Source organism: Myotis nattereri (assembly GCF_964212035.1).
Source record: "Myotis nattereri genome assembly, chromosome: 19".
Classification (NCBI taxonomy): domain Eukaryota; kingdom Metazoa; phylum Chordata; class Mammalia; order Chiroptera; family Vespertilionidae; genus Myotis; species Myotis nattereri.
In genome coordinates this window covers 28,196,409-28,220,771 of record NC_138095.1, presented here as the reverse complement: position 1 = coordinate 28,220,771, position 24,363 = coordinate 28,196,409, and the positions used below count along the sequence as shown (strand labels likewise).

At 61.4% G+C, this 24,363-nt stretch overlaps 1 protein-coding gene across 1 annotated transcript in view; it reads left to right on the top strand.

Annotated features, from left to right (window-relative positions):
- Nucleotides 1–2,512: 2,512 nt before the first annotated feature.
- TMEM132D (transmembrane protein 132D) overlaps nt 2,513–24,363 on the top strand; it is a gene marked incomplete at its 5' end in the record, with an annotated part of 78,457 nt that continues 56,606 nt past the window's right edge. Inside the window, one exon of the mRNA XM_081113752.1 lies at nt 2,513–2,582. Within this exon, the coding sequence (XP_080969878.1) occupies nt 2,513–2,582 (70 nt within the window). The remainder of the gene's footprint in view (nt 2,583–24,363) is intronic.

Below are 24,363 nucleotides of genomic sequence, written 5' to 3'. Positions count from 1 at the left end.
GCCGTCCAGGGGGCGCGATGCGGCTGAGGTCCCCCCCACCCCCGGGACGCCACAGGCGGGCCTGTGCCCTGACGGGGAATCCAACCGTGACCTCCCGGTTCATAGGTCGCCGCTCAACCACTGAGCCACCTGAGCAGGAAGCCGTGGGTACATCTTCTTTTAGCCACTGACCAGGTGTCCTGAGTGGCAGCCCCCCTGCCCCCCAAAAAAGCTCCCCCCCCAAAGGTAGGGGAAGCTCTGCCAGCCACTGTGCACCACGGGGAACCTGCTCAGCCGTTTGGGCAGCTGCTGGGACCCGAAGGACTCAGAGAAATCATTTGCAATCACATAGCTGCCCCCTCACCCCCCACAAAAGGCCCCGGATGATTGTTATTCTGGGGAACCCCCCCCCAGTTTGATTTAGGAAATAGACAATGATTGTGTTGTTTTTAAAATATACATTTTTATTGATTTTAGAGCGTTGGCTTGCGGACTGAAGGGTCCTCGGTTAGATTCCCAGTCACGGCACATGATCGGTTTGCGGGCTCGGTCCCCAGTGGGGGGCGTGCAGGAGGCGGCTGATGGATGTTTAGCGCTCACATCAATGTCTCTCTCTCTCTATCCCTCTCCCTTCCTCTCTCTGTTTCAAATCAATAAAAACATATTTGAAAAAAGAAATAAAAGACAAACAGAAAGACACACACATCACACACGCAGAAAAGTACATGCACAGCAGGGAGGCGCTATCTCAGCGGAAACCCCGAAAGGCTCTCTTGTTCGCAGCAAAGCGCTCGCTTGCCTGGTCTCCCCGGGCGAGCGTCCGGGCGTTTCTGCAATCACAGGCCCCAGAATGAAACATCCGCTTCTCCTGCGGCCGGGAGCGCCCCTCTCCCCCCAGGTGAGTCCCCTCAGGTGGCTCCTTGTAGCTGTTGGCAATCTTCTTTAAATTCGCAGAACGCTGTCACCTGCTCTGACGTCTGATCTGCTTCGTTCAAAGCCCCAGGCGCGGACCCAGCCCTCTGGCTGACACACCGGCTGCTGCAGGTCATGCGGGCTCCCGGTGTTCTCAGGGCCTCGGGCAGGTGCATAGGCGCTTAAGGGAGCCATCCCGGCTCCCAGTGGGCTCCTGGGGCCAAGTGGGAATTCTTTTAAAAAAATACATTTGTATTGATTTCAGAGAGGAAGGGAGAGGGAGAGGGAGAGAGAGAGAAACACCAATGATGAGAGAGAATCATGGCTCGGCTGCCTCCTGCACGCCCCCCACTGGGGATCCAGCCCACAACCTGGGTCTGTGCCCTGACAGGGAATCGAACCCAGGACTCTTCAGTCCGCAGGCCGACGTTCTATCCACTGAACCACACCAGCTAGGACTCAAGTGGGAATTCTGTTAGGGTCACTGACTTTGGCAGTCACTCCGGGATGGGGTGTGGGCGCCCTCAGGATGGCACGTGTGAGGTCAGCGGTCAGAGGCCCTGCTGCCCAGAGGTTGCTGGGACTGTCCGGTGCAGGGTGAGGGGCCCCAACGCAGCGATCTTGGGGGTCACTGAAGGGAGAAGACCTTTAGACCCCCTCCCCTGTCACCCCCTCTCCCCATTCCCCGCCCCCTGCCCTCCCCCCCACCCCAGGCCAGAGGACGCCCTCAGCTTGGGGTCTGAGGAAGGAAGGAGGGCCCTGGCCGCCTGGCCACCTGTTGGGGTCCCCCCCCCCCGACCAGGTACCTCCCCGCCTCCCAGCAGCCCCTTCCCCCGCCTCCCCCCCCCTGCCCCCGCTCACGGGGAGGGGCGCCCGGGAGGGAGGGCGGGCGCGGGGGCGAGCGGGGAGGTGGGGTTGACTGTGCGGATTGGGGCTCCCGGCTGTCACTCCGACAGGGTGGGGCTTTTTTAAAGAAAAGGACAATTTCCAGGCAGAGCTCGGAGCCCGCGCGGGGCACCGTGGCGCTCGCCTCCGCGGCTGCGGCGGGTCCTCCTCCGCGCGCCCCGGCCCGCGCCTCGCCGCCGCCTCGGCCGTGCGTTCCGCGCGCCCGGGGTCCGCCCGCCGGGCCAGGCCGGGCCGGGCCGGGAGGCCCAGGGGCCGCGGCCGCCAAACTTCGGCGCCAGCGCGCGCGATCCCCCGGGCGCGGCCGGGCGGGATGGGGGCCGAGCGCCGCCCCGCGCGCCCCGCCACCCGGCCCGGAGCCCCCGCGCCGCCGCCGCCGCCGCCGCCCGCGCGCTCGGAGCCGCCCTCTGGGGGCCGGTCCACGCTCGGGTCCTCCGGAGGGGACCCCCACCCGCGCGGATTAAAGTGAAAATACGCGGCGGAGGGGAGGGGGTGGGGCTCGCCCGCGCGCGCCGGGCTCCGGAGCGCAACTCCCGCGCCGCGCGGCGGCCGCCCCTGGCCATGGACAGGCGGGCCGGGCGCGCAGGGCCCCGCGGCTGCCCGCGCCCCTAGCCGCCCTCCCCGCTCTCCCCGCCCGCAGCCCCGCGCGGGCCTCCGCGGACTCGGCGGCGGCTCCCCCGCCCGGACGCCCCGGGGCGGCTCTGCCCTGCGGTCCAGGATGATCCCGTCCGCGCCCGGGCCCCGCCGGCCCCCCGCGCTCCTCGGCCTGGCCGCCCTGCTCTCCACAGGTGAGGCCCGGCTTCCGGGCTCCGGGACCAACTTTACTGGGAGTGAGCGCGTGGGCGCGTGTGCGTGGCCGGGGGGGAGGGGGCGTGGGTGGGTGGGCGCGGGCGCGTGTGGCCGGCGAGGTCTGCGGGGCCCTTTGCGGCAGGTGCGTCCCCGGAGGACTCGGGGGGAGGGGAGCCCTGAGCCCCGTGCGCCCAGGGCGCGCTCCGCGTGGAGGCCCTGGAGGGGGCGGCGGGCAGGGCGGGCTGAGTGGCTGCGGGGGAGGCGCTCCGTGACCTGTCGGAGGCGACCCAGGGCCGGCCGTCCCGTGCGGGTGCGGGTGCGGGTGCGGAGGCCGCCGGGCGCCCTGGCTGCGGAGACCCGCGTTGCTTAGCGCCCGGTCTCCCTCCCGCCCGTCTCGCTGCAGGTCGCCCGCCCCAACTTGTCACCGAGTTACCCCAGCAGCGGGGCCGGGACGGGCGCCTCCTCCTGGCCCCTGCTGCGGGGAGCCCCCGGCGTGTCCGTGGCCCCGAGCATGGGACGGGGCTCTGCTCCCCCCGAGGTGTCAGTGATGCCTCGTCGCGGTGGGTGGATGGGGCTCTGCGTTTGTGTGTGGTCCCCCCTCCCGCTTCCCTCGCGCCCCCAGCAGCCTTTCCTACAGGGAAACGGAGAGGAGTTCTTAGGGGCCCCCGGGTGCGCCCCCAGTTCCTGGAAACAGATTTTCCCCCGAGGAGCTTCCGAACCAGGGAGGCGCGGGGTTTCATGCCAGGAATTCTGTGTTCAGTTGCTTCACGGGACGGTGGCCTGGGGGTTGGCGCTGGTGCCTGGAGAGGGGACCCGGCCGGCACAGTGGGGCGCAGGGGGGCGCAGTGGGGCTGGCGTCTCCAGATGATGAGTTAGAGCCCCAGGCCCCGAGCTGGGATTGATGGTGTGTAGGGGGCACCCCGGAGGAGAGAGGTCATGGAATCAGGCTCGAACCCAGGCAGACGTGAGGTTAGAGCCACCAAGTCCACCGGGCCAGCGGGGCTCAGGGCTGAGTGTCGACCTAAGGAACCAGGAGGTCACGGTTCCATCCGGGTCGGGGCACAGGCCTGGGTTGCCGGCTCGATCTCTAGTGGGGGGCGTGCAGGAGGCTGCCGGTCCATGACTCTCTCTCATCATGGATGTTTCTCTCTCTCTCTCTCTCTCTCTCTCTCTCTCTCTCTCCCTCTCTCCCTTCCTCTCGGAAATCAATAAAAATATATTTTAAAAAAAGAAAAAACAATTCTAAAGTGCCAGCAGCCCTGTGGGGACACTCACACACACACACTCACTCACACACTCACACGCACACACATTCTCACACACCCGTGACACACAGTCACACACACTAACACACTCACACACACTCTCACACACACACACACATACACACACTCACACACTCTCTCACACACTCACTCACACACACACACACATACACACGTGACACACAGTCACACACACACACACACACACACACACACAGCTCCCAGGCGTGTGACTTACTGGCTGTCACTCGGCTTCCTCACAGCGACGGCCTCTCTGGTTTATGAAGAAAGGAGCAGGATGGCCTGTCACCGCGGCCTGACTAGGGGGCATCTTGTCGTGGAGGAGGGTCTGCCAGTGTCCTCGGCGCGAGGGGCTCCGTCCCGGGAGGTCCGGGCATGGGCAGTGACACCGTAAGCCCGGACGCTTGGCGTGCGACGTGTCCGTGTGCTGAGCTTGGAGAACCTGGCGCAGCCGTGTGCACAGGTGTGACGGCGCGCGGTCCCGGCCCGGCTAAGCGATCGGGGGTCATTCCCAACCCCGCTGACCAGCAGGAGGCACTGCCCCTCCCCGGCGAGGGTCCCCGCTCCTGGTGCGGACGGGATTCCCCGACGCGGTCCTGGCGGCTCCCGTTCCATCGTGTCCAAATCGCTTCCCCCCCCAGGTCCCCCGGCTCCCAGAGCTCCGGCCCAGCCCGACCTCCACTGTGGACTCTGTTGGGAAGGGTTTCACTCGGCCCTGGCCAGTGTTGCTCAGTGGTTGGAGCGTCGGTCCGAGCACTGCAGGCTCATGTGTTGGATTCCCAGTCAAGGACTCATTGTACCTGGTTGCAGGTTCGACCCTCAGCCTCATGCGGGAGTCAACCAATCAATGTGTCTCTCTCACATCAATGTTTCTCTCTCCCTCCCTCCCTCCTACTCTCTCTCTCTCTCTAAAAAAAAAAAAAAAAAAAATCAATGGAAAAGATATCCTCGGGTGAAGATTAATGAAAATAAAACAAAGGATTTCATGGGAAGCAGGCACGGGTCACACAGGCACACAGGCCCGAGCGCCTGACGGACGGACGGAGGTATTGCCGACGTCGCCCGCTCGCTCTGCGTGTCGCTGTCCACTGTGTGGGCCTCGGTCGTTCCAAATGTGAATCTTTGAACAGAGACGCGCCTTTAGGCACCAGGCTCATGTCTTTGGACCCCACCTATGGTTACAGGAGGGTCACAGAGCAAACCCCCGCCCGTAGGGCTTTGGGAAAGTAAATAAAAAATAAAATTCCATCGCTGGCGCTTCTGGCCCTTGGGACCCAGGACCCAGACAATGAAGCGAAAAGTTTTTCTCAGCCGGTGTGGCTCAGAGGTTGAGCGTCGACCTAGGAACCAGGAGGTCAGGGTTCGATTCCCAGTCAGGGCACAGGCCCGGGCTGTGGGCTCCATCCCCTGTGTGGGGCATGCAGGTGGCAGCCGATCAATGATTCTCTCTCATCATTGATCTCTCTCTCTCTCTCTCTCTCCCGCTCCCTTCCTCTCTGAAATAAATAAATATATATTTTTTTATTTTTTTAAAAAAATATGTTTTATTGATTTTTTACAGAGGGGAAGGGAGAGGGATAGAGAGTTAGAAACATAGATGAGAGAGAAACATTGATCAGCTGCCTCCTGCACACCCCCCATGGGGGATGTGCCCGCAACCAAGGTACATGCTCTTGACCGGAATCGAACCCGGGATCCTTCAGTCCGCAGGCCGACGCTCTATCCGCTGAGCCAAACCTGCTACGGCTATATATATTTTTAAAAAGTTGCCCACTATACTTGGTCAAACATTTAATGAACTCACCCCTGATACCTTAGCAGAGCCAGACCAAGCGGTTCCATGGGCCTTCCCACTGGTAGACGGCCTCCTGCCATATGCTCCCCACCCGCCCTAAGTAAAGTTGTGCCCTGCGTCCCCCAGGCCTCATGGCTCCAGGAGCCGCCTGGCATCCGGGAGGACGGAGAGGCGCAGCCGGTTGGAGGGGAGTAGGAGGAGCTGATACTAAACACCGTGGGACACAGTTGCCGTAAAGCAGCCGATGGGTGCCAGGCCGTCCGAGCCGGCGATCTCCCACTCTTTGGGGGGTCAAACTTTAATTTTTTAAAAAATATTTTTATTGACTTCCGAGCGGAAGGGAGAGAGAGAGAGAGAGAGAGAGAGAGTGAGAGAGACATCAACACTGAGAGAGAATCGCTGATCGGCTGCCTCCTGCATGCCCCGCACTGAGGATCGAGCCCACAACCCGGGCCTGTGCCCCAACCGGGAATCCAACCGTGACCTCCAGGTTCCTAGGTCGACGCTCAACCACTGAGCCACACCGGCCGGGCCGGGCTGGGGGAGGGGGTGTGGTTTTAAACCTCAGAGGCAGGCAGCCCCCTGTTCCCCCCATTTCCCCGCAGAGAGGACTTTGGGTCCCGCTCGACGGCGGCTCAGAGGCAGCTCTCGGCGCCTGCTCCCCTCGGAGGAGCCTGTGTGTTTGAACGTGATGGGCGCTTTGTTTGGCGCGACTGTGATTGTGCGGATCCTTAATTAGACGGGAGCACGAGGCACAATGGAAATCACCGTGTGGGTAAACATTTGCATGGCGGCCGTTACGAGCTGCGCCCGACGCACAATGGCTTGTTTGCGCGACAGGCGTTCAGCCTTTTGAGATGCGATGGTGGCAATTCTGTTGACAGGGAGGGAGGGCGGCACCGACGATTGACTCACATTTCCGGGCCGTGCCAGCCGCGAGCGGGCAGACGGAGGCTGTGCTGTACAGCCGCGTACTGGCCGCTTACAACCGAGTTCTGCCCCCCTGTCCCCCCCCAACCCCCAACCCCCAACCCCAGCCTCAGTGGGTTGGCCTCTGTCCCACCCCCAGCTGCACCCGCGCCATCTGGCAGCGGAGATGGCAAAGCCTGCCCCTGTGCTGTGCCCACCGGCCGTCCGTGTGTCTTCAAACATTTGTCCTTTTTTTTTTAAAAAAAAATATTTGTATTGATTTCAGAGAGGACGGGAGAGGGAGAGAGAGAGAGAGAGAGAGAAGCATCAATGATGAGAGGGAATCACGGATCAGCTGCCTCCTGCACGGCCCCCACTGGGGATGGAGCCTGCACCCCCGGCCTGTGCCCTTGACCGTACTCAAGCCTGGGACCCTTAGTCTTTAGGCTGACGCTCTATCCACCGAGCCACACCGGCCAGGGTGGGGGAGCCCATTAAAAATCATTATTGCTTTCGGAGAGAGGAAGGGAGAGGGAGGGAGAAACGTCAGTGATGAGAGGGAACCGGGGATGGGCCGGTCCCTTAGCGAGGAGGCCTCAGAGTCAGCCCCGAGTGGTGGGGTTCCGGGTGCTGCCGCCGGCACCGCCGGGAAGAAACCACCTCCCTTATCACCGGCTCCCCAGACAGGCCGGGCGGGCTGCCAGGCACAGTCCAGCCGGAGCTGACCGACGGCGGCCTTCACAGGACGCAGCCGCCTTGGTCTGGCCTCCAGCGCGCATCCCGCTCGCAGCCCTCGCTCCCCCCACGGCGATGCCTCCTCCTCTGAGTGGGCGGGGGGGGGGGGGCCTCGAGCCCCTGCTGACACCTGTCCGGACCGGACCGTCCACCGCGGGAGGAGGCGGGGCCAGCAGCGCCCTCGGTTCCACCGGGACGCGTCTTACGGGGGTTTTCAGTAGCAGGACCAGCACCGGGCCTACCCCGAGACGATTCCTGGGCTGATGGCCTGGGGGGGCGGGGTCTCACTGAGGGTCATTGATACGCTGGCCTGGGGGGCGGGGTCTCACTGACGGTCATTGATACGCTGGCCTGGGGGCGGGGTCTCACTGACGGTCATTGATACGCTGGCCTGGGGGGGCGGGGTCTCACTGACGGTCATTGATACGCTGGCCTGGGGGGGCGGGGTCTCACTGACGGTCATTGATTCGCTGGCCTGGGGGGGCGGGGTCTCACTGACGGTCATTGATACGCTGGCCTTGGGGGGGATATCACTGACGGTCATTGATTCGCTGGCCTGGGGGGCGGGGTCTCGCTGACGGTCATTGATACGCTGGCCTTGGGGGGGATATCACTGACGGTCATTGATTCGCTGGCCTGGGGGGCGGGGTCTCACTGACGGTCATTGATACGCTGGCCTGGGGGGCGGGGTCTCACTGACGGTCATTGATTCGCTGGCGTGGGGGGTGGGGTCTCACTGACGGTCATTGATACGCTGGCCTGGGGGCGGGGTCTCACTGACGGTCATTGATACGCTGGCCTGGGAGGGCGGGGTCTCGCTGACGGTCATTGATACGCTGGCCTGGGGGGCGGGGTCTCACTGACGGTCATTGATTCGCTGGCGTGGGGGGTGGGGTCTCACTGACGGTCATTGATACGCTGGCCTGGGGGCGGGGTCTCACTGACGGTCATTGATATGCTGGCCTGGGAGGGCGGGGTCTCACTGAGGGTCATTGATATGCTGGCCTGGGGGCGGGGTCTCACTGAGGGTCATTGATATGCTGGCCTGGGGGCGGGGTCTCACTGAGGGTCATTGATACGCTGGCCTGGGGGGGCGGGGTCTCACTGAGGGTCATTGATATGCTGGCCTGGGAGGGCGGGGTCTCACTGAGGGTCATTGATACGCTGGCCTAGGGGCGGGGTCTCGCTGACGGTCATTGATACGCTGGCCTGGGGGGGCGGGGTCTCACTGAGGGTCATTGATACGCTGGCCTGGGGGGCGGGGTCTCGCTGACGGTTATTGATACGCTGGCCTGGGGGGGCGGGGTCTCACTGAGGGTCATTGATATGCTGGCCTGGGAGGGCGGGGTCTCACTGAGGGTCATTGATACGCTGGCCTGGGGGGCGGGGTCTCACTGAGGGTCATTGATACGCTGGCCTGGGGGGCGGGGTCTCACTGAGGGTCATTGATACGCTGGCCTGGGGGCGGGGTCTCACTGAGGGTCATTGATACGCTGGCCTGGGGGGGCGGGGTCTCACTGAGGGTCATTGATATGCTGGCCTGGGGGCGGGGTCTCACTGAGGGTCATTGATACGCTGGCCTGGGGGGGCGGGGTCTCACTGAGGGTCATTGATATGCTGGCCTGGGGGGCGGGGTCTCACTGAGGGTCATTGATACGCTGGCCTGGGGGCGGGGTCTCACTGACGGTCATTGATACACTGGCCTGGGGGGCGGGGTCTCGCTGACGGTCATTGATACGCTGGCCTGGGGGCGGGGTCTCACTGACGGTCATTGATACGCTGGCCTGGGGGGCGGGGTCTCACTGAGGGTCATTGATACGCTGGCCTGGGGGGCGGGGTCTCACTGAGGGTCATTGATACGCTGGCCTGGGGGGGCGGGGTCTCACTGAGGGTCATTGATATGCTGGCCTGGGGGGCGGGGTCTCACTGACAGTCATTGATACGCTGGCCTGGGGGCGGGGTCTCACTGACGGTCATTGATACGCTGGCCTGGGGGCGGGGTCTCGCTGACGGTCATTGATACGCTGGCCTGGGGGGGCGGGGTCTCGCTGACGGTCATTGATACGCTGGCCTGGGGGGCGGGGTCTCGCTGACGGTCATTGATACGCTGGCCTTGGGGGGGATATCACTGACGGTCATTGATTCGCTGGCCTTGGGGGGGGATATCACTGACGGTCATTGATTCGCTGGCCTGGGGGGCGGGGTCTCACTGACGGTCATTGATACGCTGGCCTGGGAGGGCGGGGTCTCACTGACGGTCATTGATACGCTGGCCTGGGGGGGGGGATATCACTGATGGTCATTGATACGCTGGCCTGGGGGGCGGGGTCTCACTGACGGTCATTGATACGCTGGCCTGGGGGGGCGGGGTCTCGCTGACGGTCATTGATACGCTGGCCTGGGGGGGGGGATATCACTGATGGTCATTGATACGCTGGCCTGGGGGGCGGGGTCTCACTGACGGTCATTGATACGCTGGCCTGGGGGGCGGGGTCTCACTGACGGTCATTGATACGCTGGCCTGGGGGCGGGGTCTCACTGACGGTCATTGATACGCTGGCCTGGGGGGCGGGGTCTCACTGACGGTCATTGATACGCTGGCCTGGGGGCGGGGTCTCACTGACGGTCATTGATACGCTGGCCTGGGGGGGCGGGGTCTCACTGACGGTCATTGATTCGCTGGCCTGGGGGGGCGGGGTCTCACTGACGGTCATTGATACGCTGGCCTTGGGGGGGATATCACTGACGGTCATTGATTCGCTGGCCTGCGGGGCGGGGTCTCACTGATGGTCATTGATACGCTGGCCTGGGGGGGCGGGGTCTCACTGACGGTCATTGATACGCTGGCCTGGGGGGGCGGGGTCTCACTGACGGTCATTGATTCGCTGGCCTGGGGGGGCGGGGTCTCACTGACGGTCATTGATACGCTGGCCTTGGGGGGGATATCACTGACGGTCATTGATTCGCTGGCCTGCGGGGCGGGGTCTCACTGATGGTCATTGATACGCTGGCCTGGGGGGCGGGGTCTCGCTGACGGTCATTGATACGCTGGCCTTGGGGGGGATATCACTGACGGTCATTGATTCGCTGGCCTGGGGGGCGGGGTCTCACTGACGGTCATTGATACGCTGGCCTGGGGGGGCGGGGTCTCGCTGACGGTCATTGATACGCTGGCCTTGGGGGGGATATCACTGACGGTCATTGATTCGCTGGCCTGGGGGGCGGGGTCTCACTGATGGTCATTGATACGCTGGCCTGGGGGGGCGGGGTCTCACTGACGGTCATTGATACGCTGGCCTGGGGGGGCGGGGTCTCGCTGACGGTCATTGATACGCTGGCCTGGGGGGCGGGGTCTCACTGACGGTCATTGATTCGCTGGCCTGGGGGGCGGGGTCTCACTGACGGTCATTGATACGCTGGCCTCGGGGGGCGGGGTCTCACTGACGGTCATTGATTCGCTGGCCTTGGGGGGGGGAATATCACTGACGGTCATTGATTCGCTGGCCTGGGGGGCGGGGTCTCACTGACGGTCATTGATACGCTGGCCTGGGGGGGCGGGGTCTCACTGACGGTCATTGATACGCTGGCGTTGCCCTGCTCGCTCCTCCCCTCTCCCCCTTCGGCTCCATCCTCTCGTCTCCGAGCTGCCCCGTGAGTCCCCGCGTGATCAGGAGAGGACGTGGGGCAGAGCTGAGGAAACGGCTTCAAGAGGACCCAGGGGCATTAACCCGGGGCCTGGTTACTGCTGGGGGGGGGGGGGGCAAGAGGGACCGCTCCAGGCGGAAGTTCCCGGAGGGGGGCGGGGGGACAGCTCCCCCGGGAGCGGGGCCGCAGGGTTGATTAAAGCGGGACTTCGTCATCGCTCAGCTCCGACGAGGGAAATGAAAAGCCATCCGACCTAATTAGACAGCGCGATGGGGGCCTTGAAACTCCCACCCCGCGCGGCTCCCCGGCCTGGTTCTCCATCCGAGAAGCGGTTTGCGGGCGGCGTGACTCTCCCCTCCTTCCCGTGAGAGGCACCTGCAGGGGGAGCGCAGGTGACCCGGGTCCGAGAGCCTGTGCGACTGCCCGGGGGGCCTTAAAAGTTATAATCTCGTGCACACACACAGGCGCGTGGTGTGTGCACGTCCGTACAGCATGTATACCATGTAATATATAACGTGTTACACAGGTATCTGTGTATGCATATGTGGACATGCTATGCACTATCTGATGCGTTATGCACGCACACGTGTGTACACAGGTATATTGTTTCATATGTGATGTGCTCTGTGTGCACATGTGCATGCATACGCACATGTAATATAATGTGCACATGTAATGGGCGTACATGTGTGCACACGTGTGTACATAGTGTGTTACATGTGTGTATACCTGTACTGTTTCCAAATTTGAGCTGCAGCATTGTGATCAAGTTGAATGAACTTCACCTATATTATTCCTTTTTACATTTTTATCTTTAAAATATATTGTTATTGATCTCAGAGAGGAAGGGAGAGGGAGAGAGAGAAACATCCGTATGAGAGAGCCAGCCGGACGCCCTGATGTTATTGGTTCGTAAATACGTCAGAGGTTAATAGCTCTGTTTGGCGGGGCTGCTGTTCCATTTCAAGTGTGGGCAGTGGCTTCATGTTTGGGGAGAGAGAGAGAGAGAGAGAGAGAGAGAGAGAGAGAGAGAGAGAGGAAAAGAGAGAGGGAGAGAGAGAGAGAGAGAGAGAGAGAGAGAGAGAGAGAGAGAGATGAGATGTTCTGGCTCAGGGTGCGTGTGTAATTGCACACGACAGGCGGGTAGATTAGCCGGAGCAGGGCGTCGGGGCGCTGCCTCCGTCCGTACATTTTGCTTGACCTTTTCACTCACAGGCGGCACCCGCCACCTCACGCACATGTCACCTCACGCACATGTCACCTCACGCACATGTCACCTCACGCACATGTCACCTCACGCAGAGCTGGGACCCGGGCAGGATGTGACTCACCGCCCGCATGCCCCACGGACACGCGGCGCAGGTAACCTGCCCACACGTATGTTTTCTGTGAAAAGTATCAACAGCGCCCTGGCCGGTGTGGCTCAGTGGGGAGAGCGTCGGCCCACGGACTGAAGGGTCCCGGGTTCGATTCCAGTCAAGGGCACGAACCTCGGTTGCAGGCTCCTCCCCGGCCCTGGTTGGGGTGCGTGTGGGAGGCAACCAATCGATGTCTCTCTCACATCGATGTCTCTCTCTCTCTGTCTCGCCCCCTCTCTTCCACTCTCTCTAAGAATCAGTGGAAAAATATCCTCGGGTGAGAATTAGCGACAACAACAAAATGTCTTGACAGCAAATCAAAAGCACCCCGAGCTTTTTGTGGGGAGAAACATTGCTGTCCGTCAGGCCTGAGCGGGTTCCCCTCCGTCCGTTTCCGTGAAGGGCATGGAGCCTTCCGGTGGAAGCTGAGGAGCGATTTCTTCTCACCAGATTCCACTACAGAAAGCGGTGGAAGGCATTTTGGTTGTAAACCGAGTGATTTTTCTTTTTTTAAATCCTCACCCAAGGATTTTTTCCCATTGATTTTTTAGAGAGAGAGGAAGGTCGGGGGGGAGAGAGAGATTGGTTGCCTCCTGCACGTGCTCCGACAAGGGCTGGGGACAAACCTGCAACCCAGGTACATGTCCTTGACTGGGAATCGAACCCACGACTCTTCGGTCCAGGGGCCGACGCTCTAAGCGCTGAGCAGCACTGGCCAGAGCTCGACCTAGTGATTGAAATGCATTCGTTGGCACGTGTCTTTGGCACTGAAATCCTCCCCCCCCCCCCTTGTAAGTAACACCCTGGCCTGGGCCTGGGCACGGCCAGGCTTCTCTCCCATGAAAAAGCCAATATCCCCGAGAACGCATTGTCTCCTGGAAGATGTCAGATGAGGAAATTATCCGGGAAGATTTGCCGCAAATGCACACACTCCAAGCAGACCAGGCCAGGCTGGGAACCGCGAGCAATTGCGAGGTGCGGGCCGCCGGGCCGCGCTGTGTAAATCACACACCCTCCCCCGAGACCCCGCTCCTCCTGCGGGACTGCCGACCAGCGGGCAGCGAAGTCACCTTTCTCCTTCCTAGCGAGTGTCTCGGAAACACATTCCCTTTCCCTCTGGGTTAAGAATAGATCCCCCACCCCCACACCTCCCTTTATCTGCGTTTCCTTCTCTGCTTTGCAAAACGTGGACGCAATCAGGGCCTGGGTTTGCTCAGCGTCGACTTGATTTGTCCGTGAGCCGCTACGGCGACGCGGCGATGCCCTAAGGTTGGCGGCCCCGTGAGTTCGAGAGAAACCGCCTGGCCTGGCGCTCGGCGACGGGTGGCTGTGCGCAGCTGGGCTCGGCCGGGCTGGGAGCCCCTAGGGCCGTGGTTCCTCTGTCCTCGGGCGCCGGGAGGGACCCTTTCTGACGTTCCTGTCGTGGGGCCGCTTTCACGTCACGAGGAAAAGAGCGCGGTCGCCTGGTTGCTATGTGAGCACCGGGTTTGCTCGAGGAAGAGCTGATGTGCACATCTGTGCCCTCTGAGAGGCAGAGGGTGCCCTGCAGCATCACAGGCCCCAGCCAGTGCCTGTGTGTGCACACACTCTCACATGCACACACACTCACATGTGCACACGCATGCACACACTCTCACATGCACACACTCACATGCATGTACACACTCTCACATGTGCACGCGCGCACACACAGGCATACAGGCACACAGGCACACAGGCTCATGCACACACACGTGCACACACATGCACCAGGCACGTGCACACACTCTCATGTGTGCACACACACACACAAAGCATGCACACAGGCACATACTCTCTCACACACACTCACATGCGCACACACATGCACGCACCACATGTGCACACACAGGCACATGCACACACTCTCACATGTGCACACACATGTGCACTGGCACAAGCACACACGTGCACACACGTGCACACACTCACACACGTGCACACACACAGGCACGCACCCACATGTACACACAGGCACATGCACACACCCACACGTGCACACACTCACACGTGCACACAGGCACATGCACGCATGCTCGCCTTTGCGGGTTCGGTGCCCTGGCTGTGTGGGAAGGACGGCGGCTGCTCACCCGCCGCCAAGTCCTTGGTCAGCGACAACCTCAGGGCCGAGTGGCAGGAGCCCACTTCTCCGCGATGGGCAGCCCAGTGTCTGTCACCACTTCCGACCGTTCTACCGAGAGCAGGAAACACGCAGGTTCGAGACTGTGATCACGGCTAACCCTGCTAACGTCCTGTCTGCGTCCTGTTGCTGTTACATGCTACATGCGTGTGCACACATATACTGTCTCTCTGTCTCTCTCCCTCTCTGTCTGTCTGTCTCTCTGTCTCTGTCTCCCTCCGTCTCTCTCCCTCTCCCTTCCTCTCTGAAATCAATACAGATATATTTTTTAAAAAGTAGGCTGAGGTCTGGAGTCGGGCGGTGGGTCCGGCCTTCGGTCGCTGCCACAAACATCAGGTCTCAGGATGGAATCCGAGGGCCAACGTGTCCCCCGACAGGGCGGTGGCTGTGCTGTCGGGAGGGGAAGCCAGGCCGCGGGGAGGCCCGAGATTTCGCCAGCCGAGTTGGCGTGGGTTAAACGAGAGCCGTTAACACGAGTGATGGCGATGATCATCTCCAAATTCGCAGGCACAGTGGGGCCTAATGATTTCTAGACGCGCACAGCAGGACGTTCGGGCGTTTATTAATTCTGTTGACGTCTGAGGAGCGAAGACGGACCCTCCCGATGTCAGCCGTGCCCGAGAACAGGCTCTAGCACATTCTCTCGTCCCGGCATGGGTTTCGGAGCCACAGCGAAGGGGGCGGGGGGGGGGGTGGGGCGCTCGCAGAACCTTTGCCTGGAACCCCTGTCCCCCCGCCTCCAGGCTCCCACCTGGCCCCCACCTGGCCGGGGCGTGGCTACGGTGGGCGCTTTGCATACATTTGCATACCACGATCTTCCCCGCAGTGAAAGAACATCGTTAATTAATGCGCCTGCGCTGGACCCCTCATTTGCCAAGTCTGTCTTCCTGTCTTCGGGGCACAGTTTGTCTCCCCGGGAATAAATTAGCATACATTTATCATTCGTTAGCAAGCTATTAGCATTAATGTAAACAAATGCATCCGCGTTGCTTTTGGAAGATGATGTTTTTAATCACTCGGGGAGAGGAGCCGGGGGCCTGGACACATTGCATCCTTGAGTGGATGTGCTCGTCCGTGTGCACACCTGTCTTGCACCCTCGGGAGGCTTGCACACCTGTCTTGCACACTCGGGAGGCTTGCACACCTGTCTTGCACGCTCGGGAGGCTTGCACGCTCGGGAGGCTTGCACACCTGTCTTGCACGCTCGGGAGGCTTGCACACCTGTCTTGCACGCTCGGGAGGCTTGCACACCTGTCTTGCACGCTCGGGAGGCTTGCACACCTGTCTTGCACCCTCGGGAGGCTTGCACACCTGTCTTGCACGCTCGGGAGGCTTGCACACCTGTCTTGCACGCTCGGGCGGCGCTTCGTTGGGGCGACGAGGGGGGTTAGGAGCTAACATTTCTCTCCCAGGGACACGCAGGCCCCTCCCCAAGCACCTTTCTCCACGGGGGTCTTGCTCTAATGCCTTCGTTAAGGATGTCCCCGTCCAGGGCAGCGATGGCTTAACATTTAATTTAGCAAAATGTCAGAAGAGCAAGCCAGGCGTGTGAGCGAGCTTCCCGCCATGGTGCCGGCGCTGCGAACTTGGGTTCCAACAGCTCACAGGGAGGAGGGGCCTAAATGCTGTGGGCCCGGCCGGCCGGCGGGGCTCAGGGGCTGAGCGTCAGCCTAGGAACCAGGAGGTCCCGGTTCGGTCCCGGTCGGGGCACAGGCCCGGGTTGGAGATGCCATTCCCAGTGGGGGGCGTGCAGGAGGCGGCCAACCCATGATCCTCTCTCATCATGGATGTTTCTCTCTCTCACTTCCTCTCTCTGAAATCCATAAAAAATATTCTTTAAAAAAAAATGTACAAGAGCTTAAGCTCCTCAAGGCTAGGAGCAGAGCAGCCCCCTCCGTGCTGCATCAGATCCCGAAATGCATAAAAGTAAAACCACGCCTGGGTCAGGGCTCACGCTGCTGGGACAGCCCCCCTGCCCGACATCGACTTGGTGTGGAGATCTTGGGCCCCTCCAGTCGCCCCTGGGCTCCGGCGACTCGCACACGACTCCCCAGGCTTCTCCAGAGCCTGGCATCTATCCCACCCGCGGGCGGCTGAGTCTCATCCTCCTGGCGCTGTGGCCGGCGTGTGGGCAACTGTGTCCATTCCGGTCGGTGCAGACTCTCAAGCCGCGATGGGCTCGCGCTCAGAGGGGCCCCGGTTCTCTGGGCTTGGGCCTGGGCGCAGTGTCGTCGGGAGGGGAGGCGCCTGGGAATTCGAGGCAGGCAATTCCTGATGGTTGTGTTTCCTGTTTTGTTTTAAAGGTTGTCCCAAAATTCACGCAAGAAGTAATTTTGATAGAAAACACAGGTTTATAATTAAAAATTGTATATTTTTTACTGATGCATAAAGGACACAGTCTAGGGTTATGTATGGAATAGCACATCGGGCCAATGGCCTCCACGGCTTTGCTGGCACAGACACAAAACCGTGGTCTTCATTGGTCTTCACTGTCCCTGCTCCTGGGCCATCATTGGTACTTGGTGATGCGGATCCAATGGAAGGGATTGATGTCAAAGGGCAACAGATATTAGAATCAGATTCAGTAAACCAAGTAAAATTAGGCTTTTTTTTTTTCGTTGTTGCTGTTAATGCTCACGCAAAATTCAAATCTTGCGTGAATTTTGGGACGCCCTTTACCTGTTCGCTGTGGGGAAGGAGAGACCTGCTTGTCGCTGGGTCCTTTTGACGAGTACCCTCCGTCTCGAGTTGCTCAGAAGCACAGGCGCCTGGCAGAGGGCGTCGAACCTCCTCCTGCGTTTGTTTGTCCGATGGCCTGGCGTTGGGTTCTTTGTGTGGGAGGGTGTTCCGCGTGGAGCTGGGGACCCCTGGCCCTTCCCGCGAGTGATGAGGCGTCGCCGCGGACGGGCAGGGCAGGGCCCCCCAGGGCTGCTCGGTGACGCCCCCGCGGCCGCCCCTTATTCGCAGGATGTTGCCGGGCGGGTCTTTGGCGACGCTGAGGATGGGAGTCAGAGGCTGGTGGCTGCTCTGGGCCGGCCAAGACCCGACTACCCCTCAGGGGGCCAAGGGGCCCTGCAGGACCCACATTTTGTCCCACACGGAGGGTTTATTTGTCTGTGTGTTTTGTTTTTTTATTCTATTTTTATTGATGTCAGAGAGGAAGGGAGAAGGGAGGAGGAGGAGAGAGAAACATCCATGATGAGAGAGAATCATGGACCGGCTGCCTCCTGCACGCCCCACACTGGGGATGGAGCCGGCAACCCGGGCCTGTGCCCTGAGCGGGAATCGAACCTTGTTTTTGAAAGTCTGGATTCATTGCCAAGTTTTGAAATCCAGGCAACGGCACACACACACACACACACACACCCACACACACACTCACACACACACACACACACTCACACACACACACACACTCACACACACTCACACACACTCACACACACTCTCACACACTCACACTCACACACACACACACTCACACACACACTCTCACACACACACACTCACACACACACTCTCACACACACACACTCTCACACACACACTCTCACACACACACACTCTCACACACACACACTCTCACACACACACTCTCACACACACACTCTCACACACACACACACTCACACACACACTCTCACACACACACACTCTCACACACACACTCTCACACACACACACTCTCACACACACACACTCTCACACACACACTCACACACACACACTCACACACACACTCACACACACACACTCACACACACACACACACACTCACACACACTCACACACACACTCACTCACACACACACACACTCACACACACTCACACACACACACTCACTCACACACACACACACTCACACACACACTCACACACACACTCACACTCACACACACTCACACACACTCACACACACACACTCACACACACACTCACACACACTCACACACACTCACACACACACTCTCACACACACACTCACACACACACACTCACACTCACACACACTCACACTCACACACACTCACACACACTCACACACACACACACACACTCACACACACACTCACACACACACACACACAGGGTCTGTCCTCTGTGTGCTCAGCTCTGCGTCCTGCTCTCCCTGCTCCTCTGGCCGACGAACCGCTCACGTTCACCTGCCCCGAAACCCCAGGAGGCAGGGCTGCCTTCGGGCTGGAGCGAGTGCCGCCTGGAATCGGGGGCCACAGCCCAGAGTCCCCGTGGGACCCCGTATGGGCCCCGCCGGTTGCGTCGGCGGCCGCTCTCCAGCGCGACCTACACGGGTGGAAGGGGCGGCCCGCGGCGGGCATTCAAACACGTCTGTTCGTCACCAAAGGCGTCCAGGGTCTGACCGGGCGACTGGCGACGCCGCTCATCACGGACCTATTTCCTTCTCAAGACGGTCGACGCCGACGAAAAGCCGCTGAGGGAGGGGTGGGCCCCCGAGTGGAGAGGACGTGTTTGTGTTTTTTTTCCTTTTCCTTTTCTTTCCTTCTCCCCGGAAAGAGCGAGTTATTTGTGAAGGCCATTATCCCAAACCGCAGCTACAGACTGACAATTTGTTCTCGTTACTTTGTGTCTCGTTAGGAGGCGAGGCCTCGCTTGAGCGACGAAGGCACCGTCTCTCCCTCCGAATCCAATTTAAACGTGTTTATCACCGAGGGGGCTGCGGCGTGACAGGAACGAGTTAAAGCCATTTTGCCAAAGCAGCTCACACGGTGTGAGCGGCCGGGGGGTGAGGGGGCGGGCAGGGAGGGGGGCTGCCGTCTCCCTGTGATGTGCGCGGGGCCAGGGCCCGCGTTCGGTCCCGTGATGAGTGGCCGGGGGCCAGGGAGCCAGGATCAGCGGGCTGGTCGCCCCCCACGCCCACGCTGGTCCCAGAGGAGGAACCGAGAGAGAAGCTCAGGCCCCGGCCGGCCTGGCTCAGGGACCAAGAGGCCACGGTTTGATTCCCGGGCACAGGCCTGGGTTTCGGGCTCGATCCCCATAGGGGGCGTGCAGGAGGCAGCCCATCAGTGATTCTCACCATCGATGTTTTTTTCTCTCTCTGCCTCTCCTTTCCTCCCTGAAATCAAGAAACACACACACACACACACACACACACACATATATTTTTAGAAAAGAGAGACCCCTGGCCGGTGTGGCTCAGTGGCTAGAGCATTGGCCTGCAGACTGAAGGGTCCCGGGTTCGATTCTGGTCAAGGGCACGGACCTCGGTTGCAGGCTCCTCTCTGGCTTGGGCCCTGGTTGTGGCTCATGCAGGAGGCAACCAATTGATGAGTTTCTCGCACATCAATGTCTCTCTCTGTCTTTCCCTCTCTCTTCCACTCTCTCTAAAAATCAATGGAAAAAAATATCCTCAGATGAGGATTAACAGAGAGAGAGGGAGAGAAAGGTGGGGCTTGGGGAGATTGGGGGTGTGGGGGTTTGGGGGGGGCACTAATCTTTCTTGAAAGGGCCAAGCTTCTGAAGGGACCCCCCAAACAGCGTCAGAAGGTTCTGAGGGGAAGGCCCTGGAGCTCATGGGCCAGAGGAGCCTGGGGTGACCCCGCTGCCTGGGCTGTCGGGGTTCCCGGGAGGGAGGTCGGGTTATGGAATGACTGGCTTCAGGAGCCGCCCCGCCCGGGAGTGTGACGTCCAGGCCTTGGTGTCCGTGGGAACAGGGTGAACCTCCCCATCTCCCGGCTCCCCACTCCCATCTCCCGGCCCCCCACTCCCGTCTCCCGGCTCCCCACTCCCATCTCCCGGCCCCCCACCCCCATCTCCCGGCCCCCCACTCGCGTCACCCCCGACCCCCCACTCCCGTCACCCCGACCCCCCACTCCCGTCTCCCGACCCCCCACCCCCATCTCCCGGCCCCCCACCCCCATCTCCCGGCCCCCCACTCGCGTCACCCCCGACCCCCCACTCCTGTCTCCCGACCCCCCACCCCCATCTCCCGGCCCCCCACTCGCGTCACCCCCGACCCCCCACTCCCGTCACCCCCGACCCCCCACTCCCGTCACCCCCGACCCCCCACTCCCATCTCCCGGCCCCCCACTCCCGTCTCACGGCTCCCCACTCCCATCTCCCGGCCCCCCACCCCCATCTCCCGGCCCCCCACTCGCGTCACCCCCGACCCCCCACTCCCGTCACCCCCGACCCCCCACTCCCGTCTCCCAACACCCCACTCCCGTCTCCCGACTCCCCACTCCTGTCTCCCGTCACCCCCGCACAGGTCATCACAGCTCAGTGTCGGGCTCGCTAGTCCCGGACCCGGGTTACTTACGTGACCAAGGGGCCCATTCTCTTGTGTGGAGGCAGGTCACATGGAGCGCTCAGCATGTAAACTCCGTGCGTGTACTTAGACACACACGTGTGCATCTGTGTATCTGCGTCTCTACATATGTGTGTGCACATGGAGTGTCCCTCCCCCAGAATGTGTACACGCTGGGACAGCAGGGAGCCCCACCTGGGAAATGAGACGTGTTTTCACACACGGCCTTTAGAATTGCTCAGAGCGTGCGGGCACCCATCTGTTGGGTATAAGGTCCCTTTTAAAACATGATTGTGGCTGGTGGGTATTTTTAAAAAAATATTTTTATTGATTTTTAGAGAGAGAGGAAGGGGGAGGGAGAAAGAGAGAAACATCAAGGATGGGAGAGAACCATGGACCGGCTGCCTCCTGCACGCCCCCCACTGGCAATCGAGCCCACAACCCGGGCCTGTGCCCTGACCGGGAATCGAACCCGGGACCCTTCAGTCCGCAGGCCGACATCCCATCCACTGAGCCACACCGGCCAGGGCTCCTGAGCCAGGACCCCGCCCAGCCGCTGGGGCCGGGGGGGGGGGGGGGGGGCGCCCAGAGGCCTGGCTGCGCCCAGAGGGGAGGACCCGGGACACAGGGCCCTTTTCATCGCTGCGGGCGGAGGCCGGACAGACGGGGCCTGTGAGAGCCGGGCTCCCCGAACACAGGCGGCTTCTCTGTGCTCTGTGCTGGGGCCGGGAGCTGGACACAGACGTCCTCCCGGCCGATCCCGCCCCTTCCTGCGGGACTCCCGCCGGCGAGATGACCGGGCAGAAGACAACCGCCAGGCCGGGCGCCTCCCCAGGGGTGCCCCCCTGAACCCCCTCCCCCCCAAGCTCTGATCCAGGGGTCCCGGCTGCTCTAGAACATACGCTTCTGGGTCAATGAGACAAACGGGGGAGAGATTCAAACGGCGGGACCGGTGCCGCTGAAGAGGAAGAGAGAGGAGGGGACACACAGGCCAGGACTCTGAGGCTGGAGGACCCGCGTCCGTAACAAAACATAAAATAGAGACGGGGAGCCCGGCCGGCGAGGCTCAGGGGCTGAGCGTCGACCGAGGAGCCAGGAGGTCAGGGTTCGATTCCCGGTCAGGGCACAGGCCCGGGTTGTGGGCTCATCCCCAGTGGGGGGCGTGCAGGAGGCGGCCGGTCCATGACTCTCTCTCATCACGGATGTTTCTCTCTCTCCCTCTTTTCTTTTCTTTTAATCCTCACCCGAGGATGTTTTCCCATTGATTTTCAGAGAGAGTAGAAGAGAGAGAGAGAGACAGAGGGAAACATCGATGTGAGAGAAACACATCGATGGGTTGCCTCCTGCACGCACCCCAACCAGGGCCTGGGCCGGGGAGGAGCCTGCACCCCAGGCTTGTGCCCTTGACCGGAATCGAACCCGGGACCCTTCAGTCCACAGGACGACAGTCTATCCACTGAGCCACACCAGCCAGGGGTCTCATCATTGATGTTTCCCTCCCTCTCTCTCTCTCTCTCCCTTCTTCTCTGAAATCAATACAAATATATTTTCACGAAATAAAGAAAGAAGGTGGGCGTGGTGGGGTTCAGAGGGGCAGGTGGGGGTTCTGGGTGGACGCGTGTGTGGTTGTCCTCGGGCTGGGAGTCCGGGGGAGTCTTTCCAGCAGAGCTGGGGCGCGATCCGTTTGCATGAAAGACAACACACACCGAGGGGGATTGTGGCTGGAGGGACGGGGTGATTTCAGAGGTGACACGCGGACTGGGGGGGGGGGGCGGAGAGGCCTGGGCGGACGGAGGGGACCTGGCGAGTGGGCGAGGGTGGGAGGGAGGGAGGGCGGAGGCAGGCGCAGGATTGGCAGCCTCCGGGGAGACCGCGCACCCGGAGGAGGCAGGTGGCACCCCGCCAGGGCCGGGCGCTCGGGGCAGGATTTTGGCTGCGACGCCCGCTGGTGAGTCACTGGCGCTGGGGATGGTATTTGGAACCACAGAGACGCAGTCAGAGCCAACGAAACCGGCAACCTCTCAGCGCGACCCCGGCCCCTCTGCCGACGCAGGCGACGCAAGAAAAAAGGAAAAAGAAAGGAAAGGCCTCGGGTGGTGGATCGCTGCCCGGTGCCTCCCACGGCTCGCCTCGCTTCGGAAACGATGGCGGCGTCCGCGGGCCGTGCACGGGGCCTGCTTGTCACTCTCCTCCTTTTAAAACATTTATTTTATTTTATTGATTTCAGAGAGAAAAGGGAGAGAGAGAGAAACATCCATGATGAGAGGGAATCATGGACCGGCTGCCTCCTGCACGCCCCCCACTGGGGATGGAGCCCGCACCCCGGGCCTGTGCCCTGATGGGGAATCGAACCGTGACCTCTGGGTGGCCTCTGGGTGACCTCTGGTGCACGGGATGGTGCTCAGCCCCTGAGCCTCGCCGGCTGCTTCGTGCTGGAGGGAGGCGCAGGCTCCTTCGTTGGGAAAACCCTGAGGCTTGGCTCCACCCCCGGGAACGTCCTGGCGGCTCTCCTCCCCCTTGGGGGGCCCCGAGTCCGGGCCGGGGAGGGCCTCCTCCCCCCGCTAAACACACTGGGTCCCCGGGGCGTCGGCCTCCAGTCCCCGCGGCGGCTTCTCCGGGAGCTCGGTCTGCGGTCTGCTGCCTGGGGTGCGGCCCAGACCTCACGCAGCTCCCCGGCCCTCCGCCCGGCCCCCCAACTCCTGCAGGACACGGACTCCTGTCCTTCCCCGGGGCCCCCAGACCCGGAGTGGTGGTGCCTCGATTTCTCCAAGTTCCTGATGGAGCGGCCGGCCCTGACGGCTCTCTGGCTTCCCTGCCGCGGGCAGCGGGGCCTCCAGTGGGTTTGGACGCCCAGGATCCCACGTGGAGATTTCGGGTTCGGATCCCTTCTGTGGTAGGACCTCCCAGCATGCCTGGTGGGGAGGGGTTCTGTCTCCCTCCTGCTCCCCCCCACGCCACCCCCCAAACTCCCCAAGTTCTGAGCACAGGCTGGGGGCGGAGCGCCCGGCCTGCTCTTTCCCTCCCGTCTCCCCTCTTCCTCCCACAGAAAACCGTCCTCGACGTGAGTGGGCCGTGAACACAGCCCCGGCTCAGGGCTGAGTGGGCCTCGGTCATTCACACACAGAAGCCCGGGCCGGCTTTCATTTCAGCTCTAACCTAAGGGGGTTCCGGCCCCGGAGCCTCGGGGGTGATGGAGGGCTGGTGGGCAGGGAGGGCGTCGGGCGAAGACTAAAGCCCAAGGTCAGGACAAGGTCAAGACAAGGCTACCGGCTGGCCAATGTGGCTCAGTGGTGAACGTCGACCTGTGAACCAGGAGGTCGGGGTTCGATTCCCCGCCAGGGCACAGGCCCGGGTTGTGGGCTCCATCCCGGTGGGGGGCGTGCAGGAGGCAGCCGACCGATGGTTCTCTCTCTCTCTCCCTCTCCCTTCCTCTCTGACATCAATAAAAAAAAAAATCATTTAAAAAAAGAAAACACACACAAAAGAAAAAAACCGGGCAAATCAAGAGTTAAAAATGCTCCCCCCCAGCTCGCCCCGCGCCTGAGCGCCCGGTTCATAAATAGCCCCGTGCGGACGTGGCCCTCGTGCGACAGGAAACGTCCGCTCGCCT